Genomic DNA, 27,840 nt, shown 5'->3' with positions numbered 1-27,840 from the left:
ATCGCCCTGAGCGCTGGATGAGAGGGTGGTGATGCAGATGGGAGACGAAAACATGGAAATGAGGCACCATGACTCTGATCCTGCTCTGTGAAGTCTGCAATGACCAGGTCTATCATTCACTGCAGTATCACAGGACTGTAGTTGTGTGTGGCATTACCTTTTGAATGATAAAAAGGTCTGATCATTAATACATATCTTTAGGTCAGAGATTAAAATTCCTAGGGGTCGACTTTGGAAAATGCACCACATGGTGAGCAGCATTTCCCATCAAATGTGTCTGTCCATATACATAATGTAAAATCCTAGAGAACATTCAAAAAAGAGTTCTAACAAAAACAAATCAGGGCTTCCAATGGCAGATAAAAGAAAGCATTTGATACAAGAGCTTCGATTGAGGGTGTCATTGATGGTAGGAGTGTGGGCGGGCTGGAGACCCTGGTCCAGATGTGTGTCGATGGATGGGGGAGGAGCTGGGGGACATGTGAGGGCTCAGCTCGCCCGTCTGAAGACGCCACAGCAGCTCCTCATTAGTGCGACTCAGACGCTTCTTCTCGTTGGTTTCCTTCTCCACGTTTACTTGCAGGTTGGCATTATCCTCCGAGAGTTGCCTGAGAAAGAAGAGGGACAAGTCAAAACATAAAGAACACACTTAGCTGTTGAAAACTAATCTCAAGGGTTATACATATTATTATTATTATTATTATTATTTGTTTTCACACTGCCATATATATCCTTTGGGGCGAAGTTCAGATGTTTGTACATCGTGTGATACGTTTAAATTTATAACTGCATAAAAGTAAGAAACATATGTTTAAAAAATTGCACTAGTATGTATTTAAACTTATCTCACCGGGACACAGCAAGGTTCTTGTCTATCCTTTCCTTCAGGTCCTCGTTTTGTTGCTGTAACACCTGCAGTCTCTCCTCCAGGTACACATTCTTTTCAGCCTGCTCAAAAACACAGGAGAAAAGGTGCACCACATTAAATTCTTCAAACAATGACAATACAAAGGACAAAGGAGACATTTCTCCCTATAAAATGTTGGGTTGCTTAGGTTCCTTGTTGTCATTTGATGTTGTTGTCAGCTAGGCCTAGGTGTTAGCTGTTATTGGAATTCGAAAGTAAATAAAACAAAAGCAGAAATTTGAAGCCTACTATTTTCTCCAGTTCTGAGATCTTCAGTTCCTGTTGATGAATTTGTTGGTTCTTCATCTCCAGAACTTCTTTGAGACTCTTCAGGTCCTCATCAATGTGTTTGTATGGTGCCAAAGCATCCTAGCAACAGGAGATAACACATGTGAAAACCACTACCAGTCTTTAAAAGCAATGCAGCACTACTTTTTTAAGTTGTATGCTGTCGCCCTGTGCTCTATCATGAAGCAGTTACCACAATCTGCTCATCTGTGCTCTTGCGCAGAGCCTCTTCAAAACGCTTTGCTCGATCTCTGAGGCTACGATTCTGAAATGTCAGCGTGTCCACCTGATCCTGGTGACCACACAGATATTTAAGTGTTAATTATCATTACAAAATAGATTTTAATACTTATCTTTATAAACATTTTTACAAAACAGTTTACCTGCAGTGACAGTCTGATCTTCTCAAACTCTTCCTCCAGAGACTTTGTCTGCTGTTCATGGGCCATCTTCAGATCTGACATAAGAAATATCATAATCTCATCAGCAGAGTGGATCAGTGGAGGAGAGCGACACATTATAAATGTGGTTACTCACTCTCCACCGTCCTGGCATGCTCCTCCTGCAGAGTGGCCAGTGTGTCATTGTGAGCTGTCTCTATCTCCATCAAGGAAGCCTCATGGTTCTCACTCATCTCCTCAATCTGGAGAGGGTAAATAAGACATTATGTGTTTTTTTTGTAATTTAGGTGATCTCCTTATATCCAGTCTTCATCAAAACTATCACAAACACAAACAAACGCACATACGCACGCACTCTCACACACACACACGCACACGCACACGCACACACACACACACACACACACACACACACACACACACACACACACACACACACACACACACAGACCCGTAGCTCCTCTAGCTCGGCTCGCTGTTGGGCCTGCAGGTTCTCAGTCTCTGCCTCGTGCTGTGCCTTCAGCCGCTCCTCCAGCAGTCCCAGCTCCTTCTGCTGCTGAGCCCGCAATCCCTGCAGCTCAGCCTCAAAACGACGCTCCAGTTCCTCCTTCTCCTGCTGCAGTTGCTCCCAGTGTTCAACACTGAAAGCTGGAACACAACATAAAGCTTTAGTTTGTTAATATTAGACTTTTATTATTTTATTTCTATATTACTATCTTGTTATGTCTGGATATTATAATTTATTTAGCAAAATAACACAAGTGAAATATTCATAAAAATAAAAAAAAATCAGTCAGAGTTTATTCTAAAGTTTAATTATAAACAATAATAACAGACCGACATTTTGCAGCGTCCTGTCTGGTAAATGGTGTTCGATCTGACTAAATCTAGACTTCCATCAGCAGACCGTCCCTTGTGGTAGCTTGCTGTATAATACATGAAATGCAGTGAGCAATGAGTGACTCACTGCTTTCTCTCCTCCCTGTGGTGCCATTTCTGTCACGCTGTATCCCACTTACCCACTTCATCCCTGATTCTGGCGAGCTCCAGGGACAGTTCCCTCTCCTTCACAATGGCACTCTCACTCTGAAATGCAAATACACACAGCAGTGAACACCTCCGAACTCTTCAGACGGATATGAAACTCCAACAGTATCACTGTAGACCTTTGAGTGAAATGAATGTGTCAGGTTTGGCATTCATTTAAGATGCTAAAGAGTACAACCGACCCGATATCACAATGGTAATAAGAATATGTTTTAATATCAATACACACTCAACTGTCACATGAAGCAAAAACTAATGCAGTCTAATACAACAGCCCAAAATCGTAGTCTCATAATGTTTTATCTAAACTGATTCTTAAGAGGTTGGTTCAAATTCATTATGGAGATTTTTGGAGCTGTCAATTGTATTGCATCACACTGAGAGGTGTTTCTAATATTTTGTCCAGAGAATATCTATTAATAGGGAAAACCCTAAATTCACTTTAAATAAACTAAGAAGAGGAGAGAGAACTGGTTTAGCAGGTACATGTGCATTCGAGGATACCAGACCAAATAGCATATTCATAACACATGTTTGTTTTATTTGAAGTTTCTTTGACCCAAAATGTTGCCCCATCACAATTATACCCCGTATGCTTTATAGCAGCTCACTTAGAAGGTTTTTAACCAATCAGATGGTGTATTTAACAATAACCATAAACCATTTTGTGTCTTTACCAAACCAAACACCAGCACCCTCTATTTATAACACAACTTCTCATATTGTCTGTTGTACAGGTTGTACCAACAAGATACAGGCGGAGGAAAATGATTCACTAATAAACATGACAATTAATGCTACATGTACGTTATAATGTGGCACAACAGACCTGCCTAAAGGTCAGCTCTCCTTCTGCAGCTCTCTCCTCTCTGTCCTAAGCCCCTCCCACCAGACAGGCACGGGCATATGCATACGCTTCATAACTGATACCTGTACGGGCGCTATACATTCCTTACAATTATCCTGATCGTGACTGTGATCCTGATGCTGTTTATATAGCGACAATTCTATGAAAATGACCGTCCTTTTTTACTGTTTTCAAATGTTTGGACCTGTAAAGTCCTTTGAGATGACAAACGGTTTGAGGTTGTAACTAACGTGAACTACATTGACAGGAATTTAAATAAGGCACAGGCATGGTCAGCAGAAGGCTAAATGATGATCACTATTTTCTCTCCATCTCTTAAATGCTTCACCAATATGACGCATGTTCTTGCAGCATTTGTTCTAAGACTCTCTTTTAGACTCTCTTCTTGATAAGCACATCTTCCAAGTAATGCTAGAATAGCAACTTTTTCTGCAGGATTTTCTGCCATAAGGACATTCATTTGTAAGACAGCCAATAGAAATGCCCTCTCCCTGAAATGGCCTGTCTTTGGCCAAAGAAAGTCTCCTGTCAGGTGTTAGATTTTATAAAACCTGAAAACAGAGCTGAGAGGAGGTGCAGAAGTCTAGTGTCCTCTCAGACCATTTGTATTACAATATGCTAAGGTTATTATGGGATTTTTGCCAAATAATGTCCCTCAAATTCTACCTTCCCCAGCTCTCACAAATAATTAATCACAATAACAAAGAGTCTTAAATTAAGCTGCAGTCAATACTTAGCGGCCTGTAAGGGGTAACTAAAATATTTGTGAAAGATTTTGGAATGAAAAAGTCATCATTTTGAGCATTTTTACAGGCCTTCTCTGGTATCCACTGTGGACTCATGATGACTTGACACCCTCAGAGTGCCTCTCACTCACAGAGGAAGACACACCAGACAGCTAAATGACTATTGATCACAATCATAAACATGCAGTAAGACAGCTGTTGCTCAGAGACAAATAAGACATCACAAGGCAGCTCTTACGGGACACAAAGAAAGAGACGGACAGAGAGCAGCGGGTAAAATACATAAGAGAAGTCTCAGCAGTAATGATGTCACTTCTGAGAGGTTTTACTAAGAGCATATGGTCATCACAGAAAGACTGCTGTGACCTCATGAGGGATGAAGGATGGTCAGCAGCTCTTTCTTTCATCTCTGACTCCTCAGCTCCACCTCTGCTCCTACACACCATTTCCTCAGTCGTGCCCAAACGCCCCCCCCCCCCTACATCTCCAGGGAGTTATGTGACATGCAATCTAATTTTTCCCATCTCATATTCAGCCCTCACCAAGGCAGCTTCATCCATTTTTAGGGCAGCAGCTCCTGAATGCTTCCATTATCAAGTATGCTGTTGAATGTTGATCAATTATACATCTGTGGCAATAAAAAAATAGCAAAAAAAGCTCATCCCAATCGATTCATCTGCCCAACAACCTCAGGATAGTCTGCTTACAACAATATAAAACAAGTAAAGTAATCAAATCCTCAGAAAGCTAATATTTGGCATTTTTCCTATATAATACATAACAACATAAACAATTAATGGATTATCAGAATTGGATCTCTTTCTGTCACTGGGCTTATCATTTCAGCACTGTCTATTCTAACTTCAACAAAAGAAAGAACATGGCTTTTTATAGTAAGGGTGCTTATTGTAGAGGAGATACTGTAATGAGTTAATTAACCTCTCTAAGGTCTGCACTCATGTAATCAGTCCAGTTTCAGTGGGAGCATAAAAATCTTCCAAATGTGCAACTGTTTGTTTTGTGTTTTTTTAAAAAGACTTTTTATTCTGAAGAGATTCAGATTCCAAAATACAGGAAGCTGCTTCTTCAGCATGCATTTAATGAGGAAAACTGAACACGTGATTTCTTGTAGATGAAAAAATCAGCAATGTCAGGTAAACAAGAGACAAACCCATCTTAAATGACTGTTCTCATATACACTTGCCATGTAATCACCGAGAACTACACACACATACATAGTGAGGACAAAGTGTGCTGAGTAAAATAGAAAGACAAGCAGCAATAGCATGTTATGTAATGTCCCTGCAAACTCTGAGAAAAGAAAGAGGGACAGTGCGACAGGAAAGCCTGCTTTGACTCAGCATTATCATGCACAGCTTTACATTCTCTCCACCAGGTCTTTCTTCAGGAGACAATTGAATGCATTGCCTATATAGACAGACACACTCAGACCCCCCTACTAAACACACATGCGCACAACCACACATATAGAAAGGAAACCTCGGTGCAGAAACAAGCCTGCTGCCTGCAGAAGATACTGTCTTTACCGTTTGGTCCGGAAAGCACAGAGGTAGGAAATGGTGCCTACAGCAGCAATGGCCCATACTAGTCTAGCAGACAGCAGCATCCCTGAGCCGACTGGGGAGGCAGCAGTAACAGATGCGAGTGCCAGAAAGATACAGAAAGAGAGACGGAGGGGGAGGGAAGCAAGCAAAGGGAAGAGAGAGGAGGAGAGAAGGGAAGACCGAAGCCTCACCTCGTTTCCTGGTTTGCGACCGGCATTTATCCCTGCTGGAACAAAGACTGGCAGCCCAAGCCCAGCCCAGCTCTGCCTGCCCTCCCCTTATTAAACCCCCCACCTACACGCCTCGGTCATATCACATTCACGGCAAGGCAGCGAGCCACACACACACACAGACACAGACACACACGTGCAGTCTTTTGCATCTTTGAGAAAAAATAAAAAGAGTGAAGCAGGAGGAGATGGGGGAGGGAGATGATCAATAAGTGGCCCATTATCTGCTCTGTTACTCAGCTCAGGAAAAATAGTTGCATAGCTATAGCTATATTAACATGGATAATAGCAAATAATGTATTCTAGAATGCTCTGACTGAAGCACTGATGTTCACATTGCAGCTTTAGATGTTATGTTTCTCAAAATCATGGTCCAATATTGTAAAAAATGACATGCTGTGCAAGTAGCTATTCAAAGCTGGCTTTCAAGTTCTGAAAAATCACACTCACACTGCCTTTTTGTCATTAGGAGAGTCTGATCCCCCATTGCAGCTATATCTCAGATACACATATTATAAAGTCTTCCACCCATCAGACCTTAGTGGGCACCATAAGACATTCAGTCTCACTAAAAGCACAGCGAAGCCGAGGCAGGCAGCTCTAATCTCATTTCTCATCTCCCACTGTGGAGCAGAACCTGTGGGTGGGGCTGGGAAATGCATGCAACACAAGCAAAAGACTAGGAAAGGGCAAGTAACAAACGCTTAATCCAGGTTTGAGAAGCAGAAAACACTCAGTCACAGTAAGAGTAGACTGTCTGTACCATCAGAGGCTGGATGGGTGTGATTCTGACACCACAGGGATTGTCTTACACAACAGGAGAATACTCATGAGATGCATCAGCCAAACTATTTGAAATTAATCTATTTAATGTGTTTAGATCCCATTGAGGCAACCATTCAGCAGTTGTTGGGTAGACTCAACACAAAATGCCACACAACTCTCTTAATTACATGTCCATATATACACTTGAAAGTATAAAAAGTAATTTACAGCACATATCAATCCTTTTTGGCAATCCTCAGACAATCAGATCTACACACAAACCCTGCTGAGTTCTCCCCAACATGTCCAAAAAGCCACAACAATAAGGTTTTAAAGCGAGTGACTGCCTCTGTGAATAAAGTAATGCTGACAACAAAAGCCTGGTGCTACAGGTGTCATTTGTGCTAGTAGATGCATTGCACTTTGTTGTTGCAATCTGAAGCTAGCAACAGCTTTCCCTTTGTAGTTTTTAACAGCAGGCCTGAATTTATTAGCTGCTAAGTGGTTGAACAGCAGAATTTAATGCTTTTGATTTGGGCAAAAGATGAAATAACCATTACAGGATTCTTTACACATGACATTTCTAAAAATATACAAAGACCACACTGCTGGTTTTGCATGTTTTAGTCTACTACCTAAACATTCTCTCTCTCGCATACACACACACACACACACACACACACACACACACACACACACACACACACATATAAATTATCGTCTTGTATTTTTTTTGATAAAACATTTAAATGTTTTAAAATTTGTTTCCAAAATTTAGTGAACCACTCTTTCAACTGGAAAAAAATCTGAAATGGTCTTCCATCAATCCATCAAGATGATTGTTCACTTTATCTAGTCATGCTATTAACTATTATGCAGCTGCAACCACGAGCAGTTCTGAAAAGGCATCCTTGCTGATCATCAAATGTTTTAATGATAGAAAAGATCAAATTCATGACATCAATGAGCTAATTTATCAGAAATTAAAGACAAGGGATGTTTCTGGGAATCATTTCTGGTAAGCTTCCTCCCAAATCTTGGACGTCAGAGCTTCCTTAAACAGACTTTAAAGGTGAAGGGGGGAAAAGAGGATGTGACTGCTTTACGATTTTGGCTAAAAGCTGTCCAATGCTGATTTTGAACTTAAAAGGAAATCTATCAAGCTTTATTTCTCTCTGTAATTTGTTAATGTTATTTACAGTCAATGCGTCACTCTCCATATTTATGTTTGTACCATTTTATGTCTACAAACGCACAAATAAAAGATTTTTTTAAAAATTACTTTTACTTTAAATGGAGGCAAGACCTAGTTTGCTTCCCTGTTAACCCAGCTGAGATAACAGAGCGCTGCTGTGGCCTACCTTGTGACAGAAGTGCTGGGTAGTGATGCTGAAAACATCCAGGCACAGAAAGGCCTTCTTTAACTGGGCCTGAAGGCTCTGCAGCTGTAGGTCCTGCTGCTCACAACGTTTCCGCAGCTGCTGGATCAGGGACCGGTCCAACTCCTGGGCCCTGTCAGTCCGAACAGCACCTTGACCTGCTGCTGTCCGCCCACGAACTAACAGAGAGCAGAAGGATGAACACATTAGACTAAAATATTTTCACTTGTAACAGACATCATAAAATGTTTTTAAGTGAAAAATCTGGACACAGACATTCATGGTTAAATTATATGTATTGGCTGTAATCATAAATTTCCTCTGACAAATGTGCACCAGCAAGTCGAGAACCACAGGAGTGAACACAAACATTACAACAGGAAGACTAATGTGATGACAACACTGATGATCCACCGGCAGAAAATTAATCAGAGATTTTATCCATGAATGAGTTTCTTCATTAGTCTGATGATTTATCGCCTTTCTCTGTTTTATATCACTGCAAACTGGATATTTTTGTGTTTTGGACTAACACTGATTACAAAATGACTGCCTTAATGAAGGTGTACTCAATGGAAAAATAACAGCAAAACTCAATGTAAGGATGGACAGGTTTTTGATTCTATCTGCGCCTGTAATTAACTATAATATAAGCAGTTGGTTTCCTCTTTCTCACACACAAACAAATTAAGTGCTGATTGGTTGAAACCGCAGTGGTTGATGACCTCCCACATGGAAAAATGGTCTCACTGTTACTCCAGTCTCCTCACAACTCAGACCAATCAGCTGTAGTTTCCTCTCTCCCCTTTAAATATCATACTGGAAAATTATAAGCACATCCTGTGTGAAACTTGTATCAGCTGTACTAAAAGTCAGCTGTTATTCTGTCTGTCTGCTCTCTGAGAGAGGGACAAAATGCTGACATGCTGTGGTAATCTGACCCAGCAAGACTGCTACTGAAGGAGCCATACCAGCTTTATGACTCCTGTGGCTTGTTGCTATGACAACAGCAGGCTGCCATGGGTCTTGTAATGAAGTGTGGAGAGAGAGACTGTACATTTTAAAGATACAGACGGCACTGATGGTTTTTTGTGCTATTGACTGCTGCTCTCACACCACTTTGAAACAAAGCAAACCCACAATATCAGATATATACTGTGCATACAGTATGTGTTTGCGCGCGCACACACACACACACATACACACACACACACACACACACACACACACACACACATGTTTTTTAAGACTCACCAGGGGACTGGGGCTTGGGCGAAACCACTGCAAATCTTTTAGGAGAGGACTTTGGTGGCACCGCAGCCTCTGTGTCCTTCTGCATCTCTCTCCTAGAGGCTGTGAATCAAAGATACATGTTCATATGTTTTATAATTCAAACATATGAAACAAAATTAATACACATTTTGTTTTCTCTCATCAACATCGTTTTCATAAATACATCACACGTTAGTACATGGCAAGCCTATCTCACTCAATTATTTCCATTTTATGCTATTTTATATTTCTGCTGCACAGCCTTTCAGATGACAATTCCAATTTATTTTTTATTTTATTTTATTTGACAGTTATGGTAACAAGCTATTTTGCAGGCTGTTATTTATAAATTATGATCATTTCCTATGGATTAAACCCTGCAACGTAGATAAAATGGCATTCTCATTTACCTGTAACAGTATTTTATTTATTTACTTATTTAAAAGGGACATAGCATATTAATGAACATCAGTGCAAAATACAAATGTAAATAAGCCAGAGTTAGCATGACTGCTAATTTACATCTGTAGTCCCTTGGCAGGTAACAGGTAAAAGAAATAGGAAGAGAAAGAAAAGAAGACAGAAAAAAAACAACATAATTTATACAGAGGACAAATCGCATTAAAAGTGACAATCTAAACTGTATGGCATAAAGTGCATGATACTGCTTAAACATTAACGCAGCAGTAAAAACAATCCAGTAATACATACAACACTCTTACATGGTCTTTGCTGTATAATTGATAGTTTTGATGATTTAGGTACTTTTTGCTGATTATTCTTCAGAACCTTTCTTGAAGTATAATTTTGAATGGATGACATATATTTGTAATGGAGGACGGTTTAGTGAGCTAGCTTTGCAGTGGAAAATTTTTTTTGGCTTCACATCAGAGCATTTAAAGAACCCAGGACAGACACAGAAACATCTGTGTTGAGATTTTTCTTAGGTGACAGATCTTAATACTCCCTCCAAGCTTATAATTTACATACAAGAGTACTAGAAGGTCATTGGTGTACTGCTGTTAATCATTTGTGCTGTTAATCATTTCAACTCAGCATTTGTGTAAAGCCTATGTTTCCTATCTGGGGGTGGGAACCCCCCAAGTGGTCACAGGTAAAGATGATATGAGATGATAAATGTGATATTACGAGAAAAAAAAAAAAACAACAATGTATTGATACAACAGAATAATCTGACTTTTACTTGGGAATATTCTTTAAAAATGCTAAATTGTAAAAATCTAGGAAAAAGTGAAAAGTTCAAAACTAACATAGGCAAGTAGCATTGAAGTGAGATAACATTAAAATGAGGTTCAGTGTAGTTCAGTCAGTGACCACTGGCAGGAACTGCTGCTCGACTTGTTCACACAGGTTCTGCAGCAGGAAGCTGAGGCTGCTTGAGGCTCACACAGTGATACACTCTGTGACCACTGGATGGAGTTGATACTCCATATTCACTGTAAAATGCTTACAGGCCATAAAATGCACCAACTAACAACAAAGACTCCCAACATAAGCAGAGAGGGATACTGTATCGCTGCTGTGATGCAATGCTGAGCAACAGTTAAGATACATTACAGCAAACTCAGTTTTTAGGTGAATTATTTTTCATTCTGTATTCATTTTTCTTAAAATATAAAATTAGATCCTGCTGAGTGTAACAGTGATGGTCATCATTTTTCATTTCAAGCACAAAAAAGGAGCAAAAACAGTGAAAGACCTAAAATCGTATGTTGTTGATTGTTTGTGATTAATTTGCTGTTCTTAAAACACATTGGTGATTTTTGTTATAGTTGACCTGAGTGTGCAAACTCACATTCTTCATTGGTTGCACCTGTGACAATTATCCAGTGCTCCTCTGACTGCCAGACACTTGACATATCTGTGAGCTGCCACTTGTTTTTACAGGCCCTGATGAAGACTTTGAGTTAAACGCGTAGGCGCTAAGCCCATTTATTAAAGGCTTTTTAACTTTTGCAAAACAATGTCCCTTGGTATTTTTTGGTTACAACTTTTTGACAAAGCAAATCACAAGTCTAAGCTCTCCCTCCTTTCTTCATCATATATATCAAGGAACATCTGTTTTTGATATCTACATATGTGAAGTAGCACTATTCAGCTAACCTACTTTCTTGTGATTAAAATATTGGTGTTCACTTTTGCCTTATGGTCAGAATCTCACAGTTTTACAAGGAGAGTCCCATTCAAGTAGCCCTTTATTCCTTATATTTTAGGACAATTTACATTTAACACTAAGGTGAGAAACGTGAAATATCAACCGAACCAGAGTTTGCCAAACCACTCCTCGAGGACCACTTGTTCTGCATGGTTTTGCTTCTACCTGCTGCAACATAGTTTGTTTTCAAGCAGCTTCAGGAGTTCTTAAGGAGCTGATGATTTGAATCAGCTGTGTCGGTGCAGGGAGAGAGCTAAAACATGCAAATATGCATAGTTTGGGGAAGGATTTGGGGAACACTGACATCATTTAAACATACAGAAAATGTTTATAAGCCTGAACATCTCATCCTAAAGCAGGTTAGGTACTGAAAAACATAACGCCTGACTTTATGGTCAGTTTAATTTTGGATGGAGTACAAGGATATTTCTAAAGAGCCTCATACAGAATTCAGGTGCAGTTACACACAAGACACTAACGCGTGAATGTGATAACTACTCTGCTGGGTTAATGTCTCCCTACTCCATTATGCAACTCAAAACAGTCATTTCTGTCAATTACAAACTGAAGGTGAAACAGTTTTGTCATTACATGGCTGAGAGATTCAACTGAGGAATGAATACAAACATGAAAAATGGGGTCTACAGGTCATGTTTCGTAATGTAAATGTACATGTATTCATCCTGCTAGCACCTGCTCTCATATACAGCCCCAGGAGTCATGTGAACAAAGGACAGAGTGACCTTGATCTGGTGGTGGTAGATGTTGTCATCTCTGGAGATAACCCCAACGCTACATGCACATAAAAAACGATTAATGTTTCCACAGGCTACGTACCGAGCGGGGAGGAGCGCTGTGGTGGCAAACTACGGCGCTGGAGGCTGGGGGCGTTGGGAGGCTGAGGCCGGCTATGAGCGTGGGAGGCCTCACTGGGGGGTGCTGTGGCTTTGAGGAGAGGTGTGTCATCACTGCCACTGCTGAGATCTGCAGAGCAGGAGGGACATAAAACATAGTGGTGATTGTCTCAAAATTTTAAAGGATAATATTTACAGGGGTGTATGAGCCCTGTGACTGAACAGGAATGAGAATGAATGGACACAACCCAGGCATCTGCTTTCACCATTTGAAGACTGGATCAACATTGGTTTTCGTGTGCTGGTTTCAGATGTCTTTCAAAAGCTATTTAACTCTCTGAACCTGTGCTAATTGGTTTGATTTATTTCTAAAACACGGGAAAACACAATGAGCAACTTCACAAAACATGTCCCACTAATTGCAAAAAATTAGTTAAAGGTAACAAGATAATGCCTTGAAAATCGTTACTTGTTTTTTATTTTTTAAATAGGGAAACATGTCCAGGACACTATATTTAAAATTATTATGATTAGGTTTTTAAATTATGTTGCATTAAAAAAAAATCACTTTTTATTCGATTATCTGCAGTTTTTGGGGGGTCATTTTCTTTTTTTTGTTTTTGTTTTGTTTGTCATTTTTATTTTCTTTGCTTATTTTTTGGAAATTTTCTTGTAAATTTTTACAAATGTCTTGCCAATTTTTGGGCCTCATTTGTTAAGTTGCTCATTGTCTTCTCACATTTTAGAAAAAAATCAAATCAATTTGCTCAAGTTTCAGAGGGTTAGAAATTTTCAGCTTTGTATCCCAAGGCACTAGGCATTATGGGTTGCAAAAACTCAAAAGATATTTGATTCTCTTAAACTGTACCTGACAATACACTAAAAAAATAAATATGCATGTATCTTGGTATACTGTGCTCTTCATATTGCATTTTTCACACTGGAACTTGTTTCTAGTGATCAAAACTTTAATTTGGTTTGGGGAAAAAGTATGAGAAAGGGGGGATATTGGATGGGGGCGATGAGGCTTTAATTAGTCACTGTATTACCATTTTTTATCATTTGTACATTTAAAGTGCATCACTGTAAATCTCTTAAAGCAAGGTATATTTTGTTCCTGCTACTGACCGTGCTGTAAATCACCTCTCACTGACCTATAAAGCATCTAGGGATTCTTCATAGGTCAGCAAGAATAACCATGTTGCATGTCTTTTGTATTTTTAGGGTCAAGTATCAGCAGATGACATCTTTCCTTGGAGAGTAGGTCTTTCTAAGGGAGCAAAAATTCACTAAGACTAGCAAAAAAAAACAAAAAATTGAAAACATAATTATAATTAATTATTATATAATAATTAATTATTCATACCAGCTGTTGTTATGCCTCTAGCTCTCTTTGCACATGAAAGGCTTTGATTCATCAACAAACTGAGGCTGTATCTCAGAGTAGTCCAACAGGAAAACATCACCAAGAACAAACACCCCCACCACAGAAACAGGAACATCCTCATGGTTTTTACACATTGTTTTCTTTATAAAATTCCATCAGGATAATTCCAGCACTGTAAGGACAGTTCAACATTCAAGTAAAACCCAGATAGCTCCAATTACTCATCATGAAATATTTAGCTCCTAATCAATAACAGTGCTGACACATGCTATAGCTTCAGGTGCCTCAGCATTCTCAAACAGGATAGGACAGGTTTTTGATCTTGAATTAAAATATCTGTATGGTGATGTGAGAATAAATAACTAAAAATCCCAGCAAAAGTAGTAAAATATAAACCACATTAGACAGCGTAACAAATTCAGATCAGAAAGAAGACATTACATCCTTTTTTATGTCAAAATGCCTCAAAGGCCTGTGAAACCTCCAGAGGGATCACACTAACTGTCCTCAAAGCCACAGATTCACCTGGGAGAGACAGCAGATGCTTTTTTCCCAAAGGCATATTACTGAAACAAGCCTGAGCCAAGAAGCGGATTGGCTAAAGGAGACGGTTGGAGGCTGATTCACACACTGCTAAATGCTTGTTTCTGACCTGCATGTGCAAATCCATCCCCTGCTGTAAGCATCCACTAATCAATGTTACACCAGCAGAAAGTGAGACAGACTCCACTCAGCTGGTGATTCATTCAAGGGAGAACAGGCAGGTTAAATACAAGCATTTTGCTATACACTTACAGTCATGTTTATTTTTGAAATATCCATTGAATGAAATACATTATCTAGATTGTATTTTCTCTGTGTGATGCAATCATAGGAAATACATTAATTCAAGCAATTATCAAAGCAATCCTCATCCAGTCTGAAGTGACCAAAATAAACGTGATGCAAGATAAAACTGCAGTAGGACAAAACTTAGAAGGGAAATCTCTCAAGATACATTTAAGACAAGAAATAGCTGTAAAACAGGCCTGGGAAGAAAAATGTAAGGTTTCTCAGCTCTTTGTGAAAAGGCAGTTAAACTGAAATTTGTCCACTCTGTTAGACCTCAAAATTTTATTTTATTTTCTTAAATTAGATCTTCTCTTAAGAGGATGGACTAAATACCAAAACGGTCCTTTCAGTCACCAGAGGATTGTATAGACTTTGAAGAACATTCAGTCTGGTGGTCTTTTTTCCTGCAGGACATGACAGGGATGGGACTGATCCACAGGAAAAGAGACTTAATATTCATAACATGCCACAGAGATTTGTGCTGCTTCAACGGCTGTGAAGTCTCATTTGGAACTGGTGGTATGCAAAGCAAGTTTTGATTATTAAGTATTTAGCCGCTAATAGCTATTCCCTGTACAATGTCAGAAAATAGCAATCAAGGTGAAATTCATATAGCTAGCTGTGTCTGATCAACAGTTCAAAATTTAAATAAATGCACTTAATTATTATTGAAAAGAGAGAAGGCAAGGCAGATTTATATGTATAGCACATTTCATACTCAAAGGCAACCCAAAGTGCTTTACAGATTAATCACGTCAAAGTTCATTAGCCCAATCACAAAGCATGACCCAAAGAGCCGTACAAAGAGTAATTTCAATTCCATTGAGAGAACAGCATCAAATCCTTGAATCTGAGAAACAAGTTACAATAAAAGTTTGGCATTTTTGCTTGATAAACGGATTCAGTTATTCATTTTCTGTAAATCAAATTGTTTGAACACCATTACATAGCATCTTTCAAAATGCCTTAAGGCTTACTTACACATCTAGCCACTTTGAGTACAACTGACAAACAAGCTCCAAGCAAACAGAACGTAACTCTTGCATCTTGCCATCTAAGTAGCACATAGTACAACGCACACGTGAGCATACTGTGTGCTCATAACAGACTCCCACTGAGCTAACTGGACACATGAATTTGATACAGCATGTCAGCAGCGTTCTGATGTTCAATATTAAAGGATGCACTCATACCTAGTCACAATGTTTTTTCTGAAGTGCATCCCTGGTGAATGTGGCTGTATTGGACGCATACAGTGGCATACTAATAGAGCAGCGCTGTCTGAGCCAGCAGCCTGGAGGGAAACACTGCCATGCAAGCTGCCAGTCATGTATACGCTGTCTGAGCTGCTCCCAAGCGTTTTATTATCTGCAGACACCCATCTATTCACCAAGGCAGCTGAAAGGGACACAGCAATTTTGGAATTTATTCACAAATTTAAAGGTACATTTGATAACATTTGCTAGAAGTTACACACCCCTCCCTCCTCCCATTGCATTTATATCACCAAAATGCTGTTGCCTGAATGCTCCATACCAAGTCGAAAGTCTATCATTCAGAAGTCGAGAGTCAGAACTACCAACTTCAAACTAAATCCATCCCAGAGCATCTGCTTGGGAAACCATGGTCGCCTGCTGATGTTTTTATGGCAAGTTTATGAGTTTCGCAAGCATATACAGAGAACCTACATCAGTTACCACAGCATCATTAGCTAAGAGAAACAGAGTATAAAATGAGTAAACTGTCTTGCTTGTCTATATGCTTTGTATGCCAAGTGTAATCGCATGAATCACTACAGCCAGTAGTCAACAGCTGTTGTTTGCATTTGTCTGCATAGACGGAGTCGGAGATATGCATGTTCACAAAGACTTCTATAAAGCACAAATCAGCTGAATGGAAATAGCAGCTACAATGTAATAACAGCATGATTCACAACACAAAAACACTCCATAAAAAACGAAAAGTAAAAATTAGTGAAAAGGTAATTCTGCTTATGGATCACTGTGTGTGCCATCATGATGTTGTGGCTTCAGGCACAGAGGATCTTGAGTTTTTCAACTTGGAAATCCAACTTTACTGACTGTTTCACTGCACTTCTCCATGTCAGAGGATGTTTTTTCCCCAAGTTTTGAGAACAATGAATTGCAGGGCATGACTATTGATTGCTCACGACACAGAGAAACCACATAATATCAACACTCTTACACTACTGGCTTACAAGCCTTGTTAGAAGCAGAGAGCAAATGTCAGAAATCTTATTCAGAAATAAATAACACATTAATTTTGGATCCATTAAAATTTTAAAAATGATTAATTCACAATATTTTTTTCAAGGAAAATTAAAGAAATAAAAGACAGATTGGGCCATACTTACATGACTGTAGGTTGCCATCTTGAGCTGTGGTTGTTTTCTGAAGAATCATTGTTAAAAATGGTACAAAATAACCCAATAAAGTGTACATCGGAGCCCTTTAGGTGGGAAGCGGAAAGACCATTATCTGACTTGAGTCTAGCGAGAGTTTGAGGAGGAGATCCACAGGCATGAAAGAGGCCGGTTGAAGGTGTTGGGGTAAAAACAGCTTCACAGATTATCCCGTCATATCACACCCTGACTTGCTCTTTTCGATACATACTGCAGGCACCGGCACCACCTTTTCATTTCAGAGATTATAAATAGTGAAGAAGACACTGCTGCTGACATGTGAAGCAGTTTCTACGGTTGAAGCAGGAGGGGCACCCTGCATGAGACAACAGCTGTTTCCTTTTTTTCCCCAGTCTGAGGACCCCTTTTGCATCAGAAAGCATCTGAATCCAGCGGGTCAAAATAAGAAAGTAAAAGTGCTGAGCAGTTAGCTGTTTCTAAGACTGGAACAAATGCGGTGAAACTTTAGTGAGGATGGCATTAAGCCATCATCATATCAGCCCATCAGCACAGTAAATACAGATGCCAGAAACACTTTTGCCTGTGCAGCAGACCAATCATAAGCTTATCTGTACATGTCTGTTTCTGGGTGATATGAATACATTTTATCAGATTTTGTATTGATAATATTTCTGATAAAAACTACCAAAGAAGAGATTCAGCAGAGCTGTTATAGTTGTAACTGTTAAACTCGGTCAAACAAGATCAAAGGATGAATTTAAAAACGCAGGAGGGAAAAACTGATTTCTTCACAGTGCGTCTAAGCATTTATTCATACAGTGGTTTGAGTGAGTCAGCACAATCAACAAATGAAACTGCAGTGGCTCCCTGTTGGAGCACAACACATACAGTATACTCTGCCTATATTCAGAAAATGCTGTAATAAACTGGCACTGTGTCAGCTTTTTCTGACACACTTCTTATATGTCTATTTCACGCTGAAATAACCAGCTTGTCAAGTGAATTTTACCAGCATTGATTTCTCTAAATGAAGGCTGCAGGAAGCTTCCAACTAAGCACCAGGATCTGATCCAGATAAAATGCTGCAGTGTGCGCGCTGAGGGGAGACAGCAGAGGGAGGAGTGTGACTTAAAGATTTCTTCATCCAAACCTATGTGCTGCAGCAGCTTTCAGCACCTACTTATGATAAATGAGTAGAAAATGAAAGGAAGTGAGCAGCTGTTACTATAGAAACTGAGGATAGCTGGGGCAGCCTCAACTACTGGTGAACTGACAAGCAGATGTAGATGTGGCAAGACATAAATGTGGAATACAAGCCAGACACATCAGACAGAGCGCTTAAAGATTTTTGTGTGGGTCTGTCACATTTTTCATCCAGAGTAGTAAAAACTGTATAAGTCTATTTTATTTGAAATATCTGCAGAGAACAGGACTCACTGGGAGAGGGTCGGCAGGGATCACTGTGACTGCTCTCATTAGACTGGTTGCTGGACACAGACGAAACACTGGAGCTCCGGACGAAGCCAAAGGCGGCCAGACGGGCAGCTGGCAGGGCGGAGAAGCCTGGAGGACGGAGACCGGACTGGCCTGGTTTGAGCAGGACACTCTTGGGGGTGGTTTCTGGACCTCTTTCTCCCGACCTCTTGTACTCTCCTGTTGGCACATGGGAAAATATACAATAGTACAGAAACAGTGGGTGAATCTAAAACTAAGATAATTATTCATACTGATAATGGCAAGATTCATTTGGTGGAAATCTGCAGGCAATACACTACTAATCAGGTCACATCATCATGCTCTGATGATTAAAGAAAGTATTCATGTCACTTTCAGTAATTACATGCACCAAGGATGATTCATTTATGAAATTGTACATAAATAGGAGGGCACCATACATGCGAGCTGACTAACTTATGACTTATAATGGGTGCAGGTAAAAATTTGGAGTGCAGCTTGGTAGGCTCTGTGAGTTGCATTGCTATCAAATGTTTTGCACTTCAAAGAGTTTAGGTGCCCAAAGCCGAGCCTCATCCATAAAGCATGACACAGAAGAAAAAAAATGGGGTAAATCATTCAGTGAGCTAAAGAAGATAACTTCTCTGCACTCGACATGAGGAGGATGGGATGTGTACAGAATAGCAAAGTATGCAGAGAGATGAGGAAGCTCTCATAAAATTATTTTTCAACAATGCTCTGAATGGTTTAAAACCAGTCTGTGTTCTGCAACATAAGCATTCAAGAGTGCAGCATCATAAATATGCTTCTATTATACTTAATTCCACTGGAAAAAAAAACATGCATACATATGTACATTTTCACTTTGAACCAATTATACCCGCATCTCACCTGTAGGGTCCTGGTAGCCTTGAGCAGACTGGCCTGGGGCCAGGGCTGACCTTTGACCTGTGTGCTGAACTCTTGTCTTGGCTGCAGGCTGCCTAGTTACAGCCCCTAACCCCAGCTGAGGCCTCAGAGCTCTGGGTGAGCGGTAGACACTACCTCCCTCTTGGGAAACATGCTGGTGAGGAACATTACAGTTTCAGTCAATCACTGTCATTGCAATAAATATTTCAACTGACAGACAATAAGATGATATACCTTAGTTTTGTTATAGAGTGCATTTATAAACTGGATAATTTCACCTGTAACAACATTAGGCATTGTGATATAATGTACTGATATACAAATTAAATCAGAAAGTCTGGCTGCAACAGCAAATAGACTTTCACCCTAAAAGACAAGTGCTGCATCCCAGGAAATATGGCCACATTATTATTAGCCCTTTAGCCCCTGAAAGAAGATTTAAAATGGATAAAAGCAATATGAAGTGACTTGTTCTTGTCTCTTTCAAAGTTAGCATTCTTGTTAGCTTAGATTAGGGATACTCAACCTGCTTTCCCCAAGGGCCACTTTTGCAAAATGACAGGCTGCCTATTAATGCTTAACATTTATGGTATTTATGCATATATATAAGAAAGTAACTGCCTTTTTCAACCTTTTTTAGGTTTGCTATCTTCACTCATCTTTGTCAAAGGACAAATCTAGTCACAGTAGCCCTGCACAGGTCAAGTGTATATGCAGGGGCATTTCAAGTATACGAGGACAATTGAGGCTCAGCACAGATCTCCGTCAGGGTCCGGGGATTCATGGTTAGAAATTAGCACCAGCCAAAAGCCACTGATTTGCTTTACCCACCAGCCAAAAAAACAATGCTTATCTGCTAAGTGGCTGTTAGATATTGGAATTCACCAGTCACAGTGGCAAGTTGACCAAAAAGTTCATTCCCAACTGTGCCGGGGATCCGCTCCAACTTTTTTTAAAAAACACTCTGACAACCTATTTTGCATTTGAAGTACAAAAATATCCCATTGTAAATCAATTTATTTTCACTGTGAATTTAAAAAAAGGTCAAAGAGCCACCTATCATAGTATCAGGCACAGATTTTGAGACCCTTTCCACTTCCTCTCCTTGCAAGAAGTGGGTAAAATATTTTGGACTTCTTTAGCTTTATGGCATGAAGTTTTGTTATCTGAGTATATCAAATTAAAGTAGTAGTAATTTCTCACCTCTTGGAGATATTTCTCAGGTGTATCCTCATGAAAACTGCCCGACTTCCCGCTCAGCCTTTGAGGGTTGGTGCTGCCTGGTGGTTTCCCCCCAGTCGCAGCCATGCCAGAAGGATAGTACCCTGCCTTCTGCATCTCCTGTCGATATTTGTCAAACAGCAGGTTGGAGGAACATAGGACCGGCGTGGATTTAGGTTGAGGACCAGCCTTTGAATCTTTATGAGCTGGTGGGCTGCAGTAAGAAGCCAGCGGTAGTGTGGTGGTTTCCATTGGGGCATCTGTCACTTGTGGTTTTGCTTGAGGATTCTTTCGAACGTAGGTGATGATTTTTGGGCGGACATTTTTAGGCTTCTGGGGTGGAGAGGACCTCCTGGGTTCCAGCTCTTTCTGCTGAGACCCAACAGGTTTGGGGATGCAACTGCTCAAGTTTGTCTTAGCTGGTGTTCTGACTGTTTGACTTAAACCCCTCTGAGGGGAGTCGCTGCGCTCTAAGCTCAGTGCCCTGATGCTCTGGACCTTGGCTGGAGAACCAGGAGGACGTTTCTTGGGGGAAGAGGAGGTTATTTTAGGGGAAGTAGGAGTCGCTGGTCGGCTGGGGCTTCCCCATGGCTTCCTCCTTTCCAGACTTGAAGAGCTGGAGGTGACGTTCTCAAAAGAGCCTTGGTTTTTTAAGGTGTTATCAAAGGAGAGCTGCTTCTTTAAAGTGTTGTCAAATGATGGCTGCTTTTTAAAACCCTTGTCAAAAGAGTTTTGTTTTTTCAATGAGTTATCAAATGATCCTTGTTTCTTTATGGCTTTGGATTCAACTGATGACTGAGTCCCCTTTGTACCTGTTTTGAGTGGGCTGCAGTTGGCAATGGGGGCCTCATCCGCTTGTGTGCTTTTATCCATTTTAGTGCTGCTTTCTTCATGTGATGTGTCTGTAGTGGTTACTCCTTTGTGCTCTGTACTTCTCTTTCGATCACAGTCTCCCTCTGAAATGGTGGTCCCTGCCTTATTTCTCTCGTTATTGTTCTTCCTGTGCTCATCAATGACATCCTTAAAAACTCCATTGCTCACTTGTCCCTGTGATACCACATCCTCTGAGAGAACTGTTGAGTTCAAATTCATGTCAACGTCTTTCCTGCTTACTGTGCTTTTTCTAGAGGACAGGGAAGAACGATCGGCTTTTTGAGAGGCCTTGCCTCTCTCAGCGACAGTGTTGCCAGTCTGGGAAACCAGAGTCAAGTCTTCTGAGATGCTTGAGTAAGGACCAGAGGGGACGTACCAGGAGTCTGTTGTCTGGGTCCTGCCAGCAGTGTCTATAGTAGTGTCCATGCTTGAAATGGTGGACAGACAGGTCACAAAGACATCGGTTTCTGAGCTTAGCTCAGTCCTGGAAGCCTCTCTGCTCTCAGAGACATGAGAAGCAATGGACTCCTGCTCACTGGCGCCATGCAGATTACACTTTCTCTCTTCCCTGCTCTTATTATCCGTCACTGTAGCTTTCCTGCATGATGACGGCTGTTCTTGAAGCTCCTTCCGATCCGCAAGGCCGACAAAGTCCTCTCCGTCCTCAACCAGGTAGGCCTCCAGCTCCTGACACTCCAGCATCTCAAACTCAGCCAGCTCGGGATCGTCACACTGCGAGTCTGTCCCCCAGATGATGACTTTGTCCTGCTCTGCTGTTTCAGTCATCAGCCCAGACAGAGTGCCGGTATCCCCCATCATCCCACCATCCTCTGTTCGGATTTCATTGGCATTGGCGTCACCATCAGTCGGCACACCTCCCTGCTGGTTGTTATTCCTTAACTCCCCCTCACCGAAGGGCTCTCCTTGTTCGCTCATTTTGGAAACAGCTCTGTGTTTACAGCACCCTCAAGAGCACTTCCAAAATCAATCATCCATGGCATCAATCAGGAAAAAGTCTGTCTTCCCATAAAAATGTCTTACTGGCACATCAGGAGCCTAAAATTGATTTTCACATTTCTTCCCAGTATGCCAGTATTTAGAATGTTGATTATCATGTTTAATTTGGAAGATTGAGCTTCATGACATCTGGGGTCCTTATTCTGTATTAAAAAAAAGAAAAAAGATCAATAAATAAGAAATGACAGAATAAGAAGGAGTTTAACAGGTGTAAAATCTTGTAAAACATGTATTCAGAGCCTTGAATGATCTATTGTTCTGGGGGGGACAGAGTTTTTTAGCAGCACTTCTGTGGAATACACAGAATCATTATCCTCTTCAGTTGTGCTTTTTTCATTAGGCAAGCTCATGAAGCTGATTTTTTAAAAAAGGAAATTCTATTTGGAAAATAAATTCTAATTGCTTCCTGCCTCTTTTGAAGTGCATTTCATACAATGTAACTAAATTCTTTACTTAACTAGTAAAACAATATACTCTGTGGAGTATCAGATCACTGGGGACAATGTAACATGGTGTTCTCAGATCTGTGTGACAGAATGTGATTCTGTCTGATCCAGTTTCAGGAGCCATCCATTAATGTATAGTTGCAAAACCTAAAACTAGGACAAACCTATTTGCTAAAAATATTTTCTTCACTGACTGAAAGCCACTATAAAGGCAGGCTTTAAAGAGCAACATCATTTATCAAGAGAACCAAAGAAGCAGAAAGACTGAAAACAAGACACCATTACCCTGTGAGGTCAAAAACAAAGTCCATTTATAATCTTACGCTCCCATTATATATACTGCATTGATTCTAACAAGACGTTGAACTAATTATCATTGCTGAGATTTGGCTTGCATAAGACGGAACATAGATGAGCATAAGTGTTTGATTTATCTATACTATAAAAGTCTTGGTTTTATAGCCAACAAAATGACTATACATGGATGATATTTATAGATTATTTGTATGCAGACACAACTGTCTCTACCTCTGTCTCTTACTAACAGACTACACAGAGTAGTCTGTTAGTAAGATAGTTTAATGCTTCTGCCTAACCAGCCTTTCAGTGTTGTTTCCAAGATTCTCTCCTTATTAGTCTCAGGATGGAAGCAACTCAGTTATAACAAGATCATTTACATTCTGCTGCAACTGTAATTTTCCATCATCTCGAGCATTTTCCCTCCATAGCATTCACTGCTTATTGTTCCCTTCACTGCTGGAAAAACATGAAATGTTACCAGTACCAGAACATATACTCAAGAGCCAACTGATACAACAACATGTCACTTTTTGACATGAAAAGAAGGCATCTTTTTGTTATTCCTGCATAGGGGCTGTGTGGTTGTGGCGTAATGACAGCATGCTGCGCTGTGGAGAGAACAGGTGGCGGTTAAGCTATTTGCGCTTACATTAGCTTTGAATGGGTTCACATTTATAGTGTTTACATGTAAGAGTATTTGTGGCAGGCATTCCTTGATCTCTGATGGTGCTTTTCGGAGATCTTACTGCCTGTATTTGCAGACAGAAAGCATAGTAGCCCAAAATTAAGTGATCTCTGTGCATCAGGAGTCAAGAAAAAACACAAAATGATACTAATGTAAAACTCCAAGTGTGGAAAAGGTATCTTGGCACCATTAAGGACTGACTTGCCCTGCTGAGATCATAATAAGGGAACTCAGACTTTAAGCCCATCAAAAAGAATAAAAGGTTTGAAAGCACATGATACCACAGCATTGCTGCTTCACTAGACCTGTAACAACCCAGTGATTATTAGCAGTTGTGTTCACTTGTTCAGAAATTTAAGGTCCCTGATTTGAACCATTGTCATGTAATGTGGAGCAGATGATGGAAGGTAACAGGAACTTAACAGGATCACACCTTATTCCATGGAAACAGTAATTAAACATCACATGAACAAATCAAGGATCCAACAAAGACTGACCTGAAAACCAGGACATCACAAATCTTACCTGCAGGTGGAGATAAAAGTTGAGGGGAATAAAGTGATGAGGCAGAAGAACAGGGAGCAAGCTGACTGGCTGAGGAGAAACTGAGCTGCAGGAGGAGAAAATAACCACAGTGAACTGAAACCCAAAACCCAACTAAATACAATCATCTTAACAATAAGACGAACACCTGAAAACAAAGACAGACTAACTACTGAAAGCAACTTAACTGAGTCTTAACAGACACTTTGTCCAGTCTCCCCAAAAGTCTGAAAGCATCAAGACACAGCAGACTGTGATAAACTATAAACTTGACCCATTCCCCAAATGGACTGTTATACAGTTCAGAGAGCTTTAAATGACTCTCAAAAGGTTAAATATATATATATATGTATGTTGTCACTTGATCTGATTATTTTTTCTACATAAGTATTCAGAATTTATTAAAATAGTTTTGTGCCTACCTTCCATTTTAACTCATAAAAACATAGATATTTTATTATAAGTATGCAGTAGTGCTTGTCGCTAAAAAGGGATCATCGGGACTGAAAATGGAAGTACAAAACAAACATCTGTTTAAAACAACTCAGGGGGCAAAAACAGAGCTAAACTGGTGATTCTCTGTTTGTTTGTCTTTGTTAGACTCATCAGCTGATTAGCATGAAACCTGACTGATGACTGCTCCACCTCATCTCTTTGCCTCCCATTTACATCCTAATAAATCCATTCACACAGCAGGAAGTAGCATCTCATTTCCCTTCTTGTGAGAATAAAACTGTTGTGTTATAACTGAGTTTCCTGTATGTTTAGAACATAGAGGGGCAACACACACACTATGTTTTGTACACTTTTAAGGAAAATGCAAAGAGGGTCCAAAGACAGCAATGTGCTGTTTAAAGCACACACTAACACACAACACTGAATGCTGTCTCAGCACCTGCACTGCAGAGAGGAGACTAGTGAATCAGATTTCCTTACACCTGCCTCTCCCCTTCCTCCCTGTCAGGTCTCTCACAGTACTGTACTGTACTGTTACTGTGCTGCTATTTAACCACATAAAGCCACAAACTCCCTCTGGGTAATCAAACAAGCGATAAAGCTCTGATTAACAATCTTACATATAGCATGTGGGCTGACGAGACATGACAAATTGGCTAAATGAAGTCTTGTATCAAGAGAGAAGCTGCAATCTAATAACAAGATTGTTTCTGCTGCAGCCATGATTGCTTCTCCATCCCATAAATTGATTTCCAACTCTGAATCAATGGACTGCAGACACACGTACACACAACAGTACTGTACAGTATGATACACTTATCAGACAATGGCTCTCTAGTTTGTTTGGTTTCAAACTTCAAGAGTATAAAGTATAAAAATATCAAAGATACAATAAACAACTGGAAGGCAGAAAGCCCAACTATATGATAGCAATCAATCTAAATAATTTGACATACACACCAAAAGAAGATAAACTGAGATGTTACCTCTCAAAATGCATACAAAAATATTTTTTCTTCTACCTGATCTACTTTTTCTGAGTAAAACTTACATTGTTCTCACTGCTGATTTAATAATTTTCTGCTCCACGGTCTCCCATGCTGCATGAAATAAAAGCCTCACAAAGATAATTAAACTTTTTAATTCATTTCAACCTCTTTCTCCTCACAAATCTCTGGAGAGCTGAGCGTCACACTCCAGGCAGGCAAGAAGCTGCTCTTACTTACTAAAAAAGTGCGGTGCAAGTGCCCTGAGTAACTGAAGTGAGATTTGTGACTTTTCCACCAAATCTCTCATTTCAACCCACACAGCACATACTATCATTGCACATACAATGTGTGAGGCTCATTCCCGCGTTGGCCTGTTACTTTCATCCCCTTTTTCTCCCCTTTAAATGACATTAGCTGCTTATTGAACTCTAATGCCTGCAAGAGCTGATAATGTTCCTGCCGCGACGCCTCATGGCACTCTGGAGATTGAGGAAATTTATGCTCGTACCAACAACATGCTTCCCTGAGCATGTTTCCCCATCCCCCCATAGTTCAGCAACTCACCCCGCCACCACCTGCCTCCTGATATGCAGCATGATGGCGAGACCTTCATCGAGACTCTTTTGAAATCTGTACATTGTTGAAAATGTGCATCTTTGTGTGAGTGTGTGCTCAAACCACTTATTTTTCTCAGTGAAACACAAGCTCCCTCAGTTTCAGCCGACCTACTGTATATCTGAAGCAGAGCACAGAAAGGCCTTAATTTGTCCACCAAGCTTCACTTGATGCTTAATCTGGAATCCTCATAAAATATTGAGGATGGATGAAAATTGAGGCACCAGTCTCCCTCCAGTTTTAATGCTCCAGTGACTCTGACTTCTTTGTGTAAGCAGCCAAAGCTCATATGAGGTCTTCTGATGTAGTGACTTGAACACACTGAAACAGCAGCATAAGTGTGTGCCTCTACAGCCTGCAAGCAAAGGCACATCAGGTGCAAAAGAAGCATACATGCCATAAAAATGTTTGTCATGCAAGCGTAAATTCTTTCTGAGTAAATGCACATATATGTTGTATCAACAACCCTCATGTTGAATCAGACTAACCACTGATAGCTGGCTGAGGCCTCAGCGCTCCTCAGGGCTTCACTGTCACATCTTACATAATGGAAGAAAAACCAGGCCTTTTGGAAAGCCATGGTCACTCGTACTACAGCAGCAGATTTTGCCACTTCACTATTTCTGATGTTCATTTAGCTCATGTCACCTTGTTCCTCATTTTAGTTTCTAAAAATAAAGTGCATCTACACACATGATCCACAAACACGAAAACACGAGGGAACAAGGACGCTTTGTTGGTTTTGGGGCAAACACTGACAAACAAACATGACATGGAGGTGAAAGAACACATTTTCCAGGGTCTGACCCCCCACCCACACACACACACACACACACACACACACACACACACACACACACACACACTGAGGTGAACCCACTTATGGCGAGGTTACCTTTTTCATCCTGAGTGTGTGCAATAGCTACCTTACACACCTGCAGACAATCAGGAAATGACTTGAACATAACGACCTTACACAAACACCACCAACAGGATCATCCGCAGTCTCTCCAGCAGATGCAGCGGTGTCAAATCCAATTATCACTGAAGCTGATTTGAGATTGAGATTGAAAGCGAGAGAGACATAAAACACCCGCCATGCCCGGTGTGAAACGGTTCTCCTTACCGTTTAGATTCAGCTAATCCGCCGGAAAAGAGCTCGACAGTGAAGACAAGAGGGAGCAGTGGGGACACCTCCAGCCTTGAGCCGTGATGAGGAGGAGACAGTCTGC

General features: G+C 40.4%; 1 protein-coding gene across 1 annotated transcript; it reads right to left on the bottom strand.

The window, feature by feature from the left end:
• Positions 1-400: 400 nt before the first annotated feature.
• On the bottom strand, positions 401-27,840 carry mtus2b (microtubule associated tumor suppressor candidate 2b). The gene is given in 16 exon segments (XM_042487211.1): positions 401-608; positions 851-951; positions 1,157-1,276; positions 1,389-1,487; positions 1,579-1,652; positions 1,733-1,888; positions 2,044-2,244; positions 2,616-2,682; positions 8,179-8,375; positions 9,451-9,549; positions 12,482-12,628; positions 18,537-18,752; positions 19,446-19,617; positions 20,667-22,717; positions 24,531-24,615; positions 27,735-27,840. Coding segments are annotated over 14 exon segments (3,684 nt in total). The 5' UTR covers positions 22,494-22,717; positions 24,531-24,615; positions 27,735-27,840.

Source organism: Plectropomus leopardus, chromosome 5 (genome assembly GCF_008729295.1).
Source record: "Plectropomus leopardus isolate mb chromosome 5, YSFRI_Pleo_2.0, whole genome shotgun sequence".
In the NCBI taxonomy this organism is placed as follows: Eukaryota; Metazoa; Chordata; class Actinopteri; order Perciformes; family Serranidae; genus Plectropomus; species Plectropomus leopardus.
Note: the sequence above shows the minus strand (reverse complement) of the source record. Positions and strands in the feature narration are given on the sequence as shown.